Below are 8,799 nucleotides of genomic sequence, written 5' to 3'. Positions count from 1 at the left end.
TATATATAATATAAATATAATAGATCTATAATTTCACTTCTTCTAGCTCTCTTTAAAAGCTAGAAAACCCCTATATCTATTTATATAAGAGAAGCTTCTCTTCTCTCTTTAGTTAATTCTTCTTATATCAAATTCAGGCTTTTGCTCTATATACTTGGCATTCGCTCTGTAATAAGAGTAAGGTTAATAACTAGAACGCAAGTGACTTGATTAGGTTTATATTTAAAAGAGCAATTATAAAAATAGAAGATATATTACTATATATCTAGCTAGGACGTATTAAATAATTTTAAATTATCTAATCTAATCTCTCTATTAAGGTTAGTTTAGCTAGTAGAATGCACGACCGCCTATTATAAATAGTAAGCAGTTAGATGAAAGATCTCTGTTTCGCAGCTTCGGCGGAACTGCAATATAGTATATACCCTCGGTAAAGTATAGGCTATATCTATACTTAGCTTACTAAGCCTTAACTAGGGAGCGCTTACTTTTCTTCGGATCTAGATGAAGATTCTTCTCTCTCTTTTATTAAACTTATTAAATATCATATTAAGCCTCTATGTATATATGACTCACCTGTAATAATAGATATATTATATTATCTCTTTAAATATTACTTTTACTACCTATAGACCGCTCTTAAACTTATATAATAGCAGGATTATTTTAGGTGGAAACTAAAGGCCTTTATTCTTATAACTAGAGCTTAGAACCTATTAGAACTATATGCCTCCTAGGATTATTACCTCTAGAAGGACACGTAGACTAGATAGGGATATAGTTAGGAAAGTGGATTAAAGGGGTTATATTAGCTTAAAGGAGGAAAGCTACTATAGAGGTAAAGATAAGGTTCTTATAACCTTATACGCATCCTCTAGCAGCCGCGTCACCTGATACTGCAAGGGCTGTATTTCCAATAAGTATTATATATTTAAGACTATTTTTACTTGTTATATAAATACTTCTTCTTCTAATACTTATTATATTTATAAATAGAAGAAAAGGAACGACTCAGGTATTTCTATTAAGAATTAAGACTATAGCTTAAAAACCTGAGGTCAGAAGTATATATAAAGATAGGATTATAGTAAACATAGAGCCCTAACCTATGCTAGTAGTAAGTAGCATAGCTTTAGATCTAGAATCAAATCCATTCGCTCTCCCTGCTAATCATATAGTACTTTCGGGGACACGAAATCAACCGAGGTCGAGCACACCCAACCCATCCCTTAACTTTCCGCCGAATAATTGTTCTTCTTCCACCCCAGGACCTGGTTTCTTTCCCACTCCCCGGCAGAACCAGACTGCTGGGTCGTTACCGTGACGTGCGTTTCCTTCAGGATATGTTTCTGGCTATCTCCATCCTCATCCTTGTCGTCCAGCTGCTGGAAAGTATCTAATTTGACGTCCGCAGACGCGTAATGTCTACCCGTCCTCGGCTTGTTAAAATGCTGGCCTGCCGAGGCAGAATTGCCGCCGTGGGAGCCGCTGCCGTTGAGCAAACGGAGGTTCAGGAGTGGGCGAAGAGCAGGGAGCGAGCCAGCGAAGATTCCCGTACCTTCTTCGATGACGGACCAGAGGCCGATTTTTCCTGTGCTGAACATGAATTCGGAAGGGTTGCTGTACAGACTCAGGAAGCGGAGTCGGACGATGGTTGCACAGCTTGCACTAGAGAAGAGTAAGTCTACTATACATCCAAGTTTGCAATGGGGGAAAGGTAATCATAGACAAGCATGTACTGTTGGTACTTACAAAGCAGCCACTCCAAGGATACCAGCTACCGAGGCTTTGACCCTACTCTTCATCTGAATTTTCCACAGCAGGGCTGCAGGCAGGATTGCCAATGCCCAATCGGTTGTAATCTCAATAGCAGAGAAGAAGAAGCTAACATCGCTGTTCAGCTTGAAGTTGCATGATCCGGTCGTAGTCTCGCCCCATAATGTAGTAATTGGGTGACAGATATTGGCCACGCCGATGATGAATATGACCGAAGATAGTATTGAGAAGATTATGATGGCCCAAATGCAATAGACAAAGTTGCGGCGAGTGTCCGCAATACGGAGGAGAGTAACAGCGATGCTGCATTTGATCGCGGCGGCACCGGATGCGTAGAACATCTCGGCGATGAAGAACAACTATTGGAGATGGTCAATCTTCCTGTGCCAGACTTGCAATGGGAGCAGGCGAGAACGAGTACACACCTTAGTCCCTTTCATCTTCGTGCTGGCCGGCAGGTCCGCAGCCAACTGGCCAGATCCGTAAAAGCTGCACACAATACATAGACAGGCTGTGACCGTGAAAAGTAGCTGCGGATGCGTTAGGACCTTGGTCATTGTTCCTAAGGGGAGCAGAAGCTAGTTGCACACATACGATACCTATGAACATCGCAAAGTCATCCAACCCCAAGGCTCGTCTCCATACCCGTACTCCTACCCGTGATACGAATGTGACCCAACTGAGGGCCAGCAGCACGATTGACGTGTACAAGAGGGCGATCCCATCGCCTCTCGGTGGAACTTGGACCATGATTGCAGCAGGCCAGCGTTAGAAAGAAGAGTTAGAAAGAAAAAAGATAGCCTAAAGGATTAAGAAGATGATGCGTGCCGAGAAAGAAAAGATAAGTGGCCCGTTCTCTCTCTTCTCTATCTCCTTCTTCTTCTTCTTCGTCTCTCAGCTGGAGGGCATCAAGAAACTAATAAAAGTCCGGCCAAGAGAATGTCCAACCAACAAGTGTTGGAAGGTAGATCTTGTCTAGAACCCCTCAAATGAGGCCGTATGGCGTTACTCGAATACTATGACATTCGACATCGTCTTGTGGATGAAAGCAGCTGGAAGGCTGTGGTCTGCCAGGTTGAAAACGCACTAACATGGTCCACAACACGAATTTGGAGATACTCTCCCGTGCCGGTACATGTCAAAAGGTGGGTCTGTTTGGGCCGCGGCCCTTGGAAGCCCTTGTTTAGGCGAGTCTCGAAGAGAGGAGAGTACAAGCGCAGAATATGATTCGTCAGGGAGCCTAGTGGGGTCCCACAGCAGACCCAGTCCCATGAATCCACACAACCACTTTTAATTTACCCGGGGGCGCGGGTACAGGGTGTTGTCACCAAATCTGCAACTTTTCGTAGTTTCACTAAGTCTACGCTAAAAAACGTCGATCATATAGCGTTTTATAGGTCTAATCATGCGCTTTTTAAACCCCCTATAGCTTTAGTAATCCTAAGCCGAAAGCTATACTTTTTACTTCACTTCTTTTTACTACTATACTAATTTACTTTCAATAAAGAGGAAACTACTATAGAAGTAAGTATATAGAGCTTAAAATGCAGGTCTATTCACTCATAAAAGTAACTAGAAAAGTACTTGAAAACTATAGCAAAATAGCTTTAAAATAGCTTTAGAAAATTTTAGTATTATAAAACTAGATTTCCTATATGATCCTACTACTATCTTAATTGCTATTCAATCCTTTAGAATTCAGATAGGAATATAATAGACCTTGAAAAATATATACAAGTTTTGACTCCTAGCAAAGCCTAAACGATACTCTTGGATTGCAGATTAGGTGATAACACTCTATAGTATTACTTCGTATAATAGAGTTCTACTTGGGTCGAAGGCAAGAGAGGCAAGAAATGAAATACGTCCCAATTGAGCGATTCTTATGTTCGGCTATCTCAACGGCAATGCCAACTCCACTTCCCCCGTTTCCAACACCAGCGACGGCTCCGGACGTAGAAGCCGCGGCCCGCGAAGAAAGTAAAACAATGGGGGGGACATAGCCGGTGAAAGTATAGCAACGATCTTCAAAGACGGCCCTTAAGCAAGAGACCAGAAGTCTGACTTCTATCTTGAACAGCATACGAGGTCCTAGTCCGGTATAACATGATCACTAATCGTCAGATAGATGCCATTCGGAGTTTACCCAAGTGTTAGTCTTGAGAAGTACTTCGTCACAGGCGTAACTATTGCGCCAAGAAAATGGGGGCAGGAGGGATAATAATAATAGTAAAAGCACTAAAGCAAGCCCCCCTCTGCCCTGGTCTTCTTGGCGCAATAACCGCTTGACTCTTCTGAGACTAGCCTTGAAGACATGGGTTCAAACTTTTTGCACCCTATTGTACGCCGAAAGGCCCGATCCGAGGTCCATCTTATCTGGAACCCCCCCCCAACTTCCCAAGTCCTAAGACTTTTAAGCGAGCTGTCTTCTAAAACCTTTATCTCTTAAACTTCCTTCGAACTATCGGCTGAAGTACCTTGCACTTACCAGCAGTACCGGTGCTCTAGAAATTCACTTTCAAACCTTCATCATGGCCGAATTTGTTATCAAGGACGAGGACTTGGTAAGCCTGAAGAACAAAGTTGTTATCGTCACAGGTATGGCAATTTCACCTCTTACACCGCTTGGCGAGCTATTTATGAACATATTTGACCCGAGCTAATGGATTAATTGGGTTATTCCAGGCGGTTCGTCAGGTATAGGTCTAGCAACAGTCAAGCTGTTGCTATCCTTAGGAGCATCAGTTGTCAGCGGAGATCTCACCGAGCCAGTCGAGTCACCTACTTCCGCCTTTTTGTTCGTGAAAAGCGACGTCGCCAGCTGGAGGGACCTGAGTGCATTGTTCAAGAAAGCAAAGAAACAATATGGCCGTATCGATTATGTTTTCGCCAACGCCGGCGTTGGACCACGCGCCAACTATTTGGCCATTGAAACAGATGAGAAGGGGGACTTGATTGAGCCCAACAACCTAGTCTTGGACGTCATGTTGAAAGGAGCCATGAATACCGCTTGTTTGGGTGTTCACTATATGAAACAGCAACCTGAAGGAGGTAGTATTGTGCTCATGGGCTCCAGCACTGGCTTGCAGCCCCTCCGAGCTCCCGATTACTGTAAGTAGAGAAGCAAGTACTATGTCGCGAACGAACTTCAAGCTTACGGATTGATATAGCCACGGCCAAACATGGTGTTCTGGGGTTCGGGAGAGGTTATGCCCGGCTCATGGAGGTTGCGGGGCTTCCAATTCGCATCAATACTCTCATGCCATCATGGACGACGACCAACCTCCTCCCAGATCTTCCGGGGCTCATGAAGGGAGCCAAGCACCAGTCGCAGCCCGGTCTAGTGGTCGCGCGTGCTGCTGCATATCTGATGGTCGATGTATCCAGGCAGGGAGACGTCGTGTTTGTCTGTGATGGCAAATATACTGAAATCGAGAAGACTATACTTTGGCCGGCGTATGAGAAGGTTAAAGGGGCCGGGAACCCTAGCGATGATGAGATCCTGAAGCGCATGTTGGAACTGCCTGCACCAGCTGCGCAATAATCTGGGAGAACGCTTGCTTTGAAGTTGATTGCATTTTTGCGACCGTACATAGCATTAAGAGTTTGCTGCTCGATATTAATTAAAGAACCTAGCCTAGATATCCCTAGATTAACCTGACTTTGCATTTGTCTATTCTCTATAGTATTAGGGTTAGAGGGTTCATATTTGTTACTATATATCGCGCAGCAATACGCTATAATATTAAAGGTTCCTAAGTATATTCCGAAACCGAGACCGCTTTTGTCACGGATATTGTCACCTGACATATCACGTAACGTCGGCACATCGGCGTGGCACTAGCCTCTCGCTTAACCAGCCACCCGATTACCAGCCACACCTTTCCTAGCCACAACCCTAATTAGCCGAGCGCATACATATTCGCTTCTATAATCTATATTCTAGACTTTCTTTCTTTTCTCTTTAGCTTAGAATTATATTTGATTGGACCTTATACTAGGCTATGCCCTCGAGGATTCGTGATTGTGACACTACTCTAATAATAGAGAGTAACTCTTAGGCATACTTATTTAGATAACTCTATAGAAAAATAGAATAGATTTTTTAGATTCTTATATTTATAAGTAGTAGATAGGTATTACTACTATAAATAATATTAGTCTAATAATAGGCTTTATTAACTATTACTATCTTAGGATTAGTATAAACTTTAATATTATTAATTAAACTATAAGAAGTATTAATAGGATTCTTAGACTTATATAAGGCTTAGTTTATAAAGCAGCTATTTATAAAATGCAGACTTGGAGACCTTTAATATTATAGCGTGCTACTACGTATTGTTTAGATAGTAAATATAAACCCCCTAACCCTAACCCTCAATTGTTCATATCACCCTCGAAGATGATCTAGTTAGCAAGGATATTAATCTCTTCATATTACATCGCCTCAACAATCTTATTCCCGGAAACGATCAGCAAAGATTGAAAGAGTCCTTGATATTAACTATAACAGAGCGGTCCCGCGGACTATTTCTCTATGCCCGACTTCTCCTAGATCAAATCACACCGGTTCTTAGATCAAAGCAACGAGACATCGAGACATTAGCGAAAAGTCTTCCAGTCGGACTGGAGCAAATGTACAATAGTATGCTTTTCCAACAAGCCGAATCCCTTAAGATCAATACTCAAGTGCAAGTCTTTCTCCTATAGTGGGCAACACATTCGTCTCGAGCACTACGATTGAATGAGCTTGCGAGCGTTCTCGCTTCCACCTTTCCCCCTTCTATGATACCGGAAAACCCGAAGTTTATTGCGAGGTCCGCATGTGCCCCGCTTCTCGAGATCTCGGAAGACGAGACAGTTCAGGTCATTCACCATTCATTCACCGAATTTCTTCTCAATAAGGAATGAGTCCAGAATGAAATCCCCGGTCAACCTGTACAGTTTCCCGTACTTGACCCTGAAAGGGTTAACAACAAGCTATCAGTCGCATGCTTGGATTATTTGAGATCCGGTGCCCTCAGAATGGAAAATGTCCAAAACTCTCAGGACGATGCCAGCTGTTTCCAGTGGCCCTCTTGTTCAGACCGCAGAAACAAGAGAAAGGAGAAATATGACTACCAAGAGGCAAAACTTCCCTATCCTTTTCTGGAATATGCGGTTACTAATTGGGCATTTCATGCCAGCAAGTATGATGTTGAGGACGAAGAATTTTACCATTGTGTTGCCGAGTTCCTGGATCCAAATAGTGTAGATTTTAGGACGTGGTTAGAGCTCGAGTGGATTGGTGGGCAGAAGTCTGTGCCAACACCTCTACACATTGCCGCTTTCGCTGGTCTTATCACATATGCCAGGACATTGATTGAAGAAGGTGTCTCGGTGAATCTTGGTGATGGCGAAGACCGCACGCCATTACACTGGGCTTGCACACGAGGTCATACTTCAATGGCCGCCCTTCTCCTCGAAGGGGGCGCAATCGCCAATGCTGAAGATGTTCGAGGTGTGACGCCCATTCGTGAAGCGGCAAGGGGAAACCATGCGACCGTTGTGAAGCTGTTGCTAGACGCCGGTGTTCTATCGTCCTGGTCTAAGCCCGCTTATATTACACGGTATAACGAAATGCACTACAACTTTTTAAGAACACAAAAGCATATCATCAAAACCATTTCTAAGTTAACATTCATATAGGTGCCGATCCTATAAGTAAACAGAATTTCATATTTTCAGCCTACATGTACGACCAACCCCTCTGCTACCCTTTGACCCACCCCACCCATCCTGTTTAAAGCGCTGCAATCAACTAATAGTCGAGTAAAGAGAGATAGCCAACTATAATTTCTGTTCGATTTCATAGTTCAAAACAAGCGATCATTAATATTTATAAAGTACCGAAGCAGTGTCTGCGCAATTTGACCCCAATGACAAAGCTCAACACAACCTTCAGATAATGTTAAATTGTTTTCCGCTCTGGTCCCAACCAACCAGCATATCCGCCGTCTTCTCACTTTTACTAAATGCACTCACATCTCCGCTTAACCATTTCCCCGCAATCTTTCCCGCAAACTCGCAGACTGCTCTCCTTTTCTCCATGTCAAATCTGATACCGTGATCTGCACCTTGGATCTGAATCCACCAGCTTCTCGCTTTCATCCTCTTCCTAATATCCGCGAGATCTTCCAAGAGACACAACTCGTCTCTTTCACCTCCAATGACTAGCACTTCAACATCCTGTTGAAGCTGAAGCAGATCATGTGGAAGGTGAAGCAGGTTTCGGCCTGGCTCAAAATCCCTCTTAAATGAAAGTGGCAATGAAAATAGGATGAGCTTTTTCACATTTGCATCAAGCGATGCTCCAACAGCAGCTACACTACCCTTACTCCTCCCGCCAAAAGCAATGACAGAAGGGAAATCGGCCAGGAGGGATTTGAATGTAGCAGCACGTTGCTCTACACTTCCTCGGTCTTCGAAGCAGAGGACTGCATGAGTTGCTGCAAGGCCTTCGGCAAAAGCATCTAACGCAGGGTTGTCCAGCTGGGATTCTGCGCCGTGCGTGAGGAGAACATCAGGTTTTGGTCGTCTGTTATTATCTTCCTCTACTGCTATTTCGAGGGCTATGTTTGCTTTTGCGGGTATTGCTGATCCCGAGCCGTGTGGTGGAATAGCGGCAAAGTAGAGTCGGGACGGATAGGGGTTGGAATTTGGGTTTGTAGACGGATGCTGAAAGTCTATTCGAGAGATTTGCGGAGCTGATGGCGCTTGAGTTGCCGACATTTCTAGTGATAATAAGTCGAAAAGTGTGAGATATAGGCTAGACTAGTCAATCCGATATAAGTTGTTGGAACGATGGCTGGCGACTGATCATGCAGAATATATAGTGCCTCTTCGCAAGCTAACAGTCTTATTTATATAATATGAAACAGGTTTGTGGTCACCTTTAGAACAGGCATCACTTTTTGAGAAGGTGGTAGAGAAATTGAGTCCTGCATGCGTGTCTATTTAGGTATAGGTAGCTATGGTGGC

At 43.6% G+C, this 8,799-nt stretch overlaps 3 protein-coding genes across 3 annotated transcripts; 2 read left to right on the top strand and 1 right to left on the bottom strand.

Annotated features, from left to right (window-relative positions):
- Positions 1–1,229: 1,229 nt before the first annotated feature.
- Positions 1,230–2,526, bottom strand: LHYA1_G008191 (uncharacterized protein; the record flags this gene model as incomplete). Its single annotated transcript, XM_031153111.1, has 4 exons — positions 1,230–1,668; positions 1,753–2,135; positions 2,202–2,306; positions 2,371–2,526. 4 exons carry the CDS (start codon positions 2,524–2,526, stop codon positions 1,230–1,232), a joined length of 1,083 nt encoding a protein of 360 aa, XP_031001861.1.
- Positions 2,527–4,307: 1,781 nt separating this feature from the next.
- On the top strand, positions 4,308–5,320 carry ATR7 (Short-chain dehydrogenase/reductase; the record flags this gene model as incomplete). The annotated part of the gene is made up of 3 exons (XM_031153110.1): positions 4,308–4,374; positions 4,462–4,887; positions 4,947–5,320. The coding sequence occupies 3 exons, from the start codon at positions 4,308–4,310 to the stop codon at positions 5,318–5,320; spliced, it is 867 nt and encodes a 288-aa protein (XP_031001860.1).
- A 1,484-nt stretch (positions 5,321–6,804) lies between these two features.
- ANK2 (Ankyrin-2) lies at positions 6,805–7,486 on the top strand (the record flags this gene model as incomplete). Its single annotated transcript, XM_031153109.1, has 2 exons — positions 6,805–7,388; positions 7,468–7,486. 2 exons carry the CDS (start codon positions 6,805–6,807, stop codon positions 7,484–7,486), a joined length of 603 nt encoding a protein of 200 aa, XP_031001847.1.
- Positions 7,487–8,799: the final 1,313 nt, after the last annotated feature.

This window comes from Lachnellula hyalina, assembly GCF_007821495.1.
Source record: "Lachnellula hyalina strain CBS 185.66 chromosome Unknown contig00206, whole genome shotgun sequence".
In the NCBI taxonomy this organism is placed as follows: Eukaryota; Fungi; Ascomycota; class Leotiomycetes; order Helotiales; family Lachnaceae; genus Lachnellula; species Lachnellula hyalina.
The sequence above is the reverse complement of the archived record's forward strand: the minus strand, read 5'-3'. Positions and strand labels throughout refer to the sequence as shown.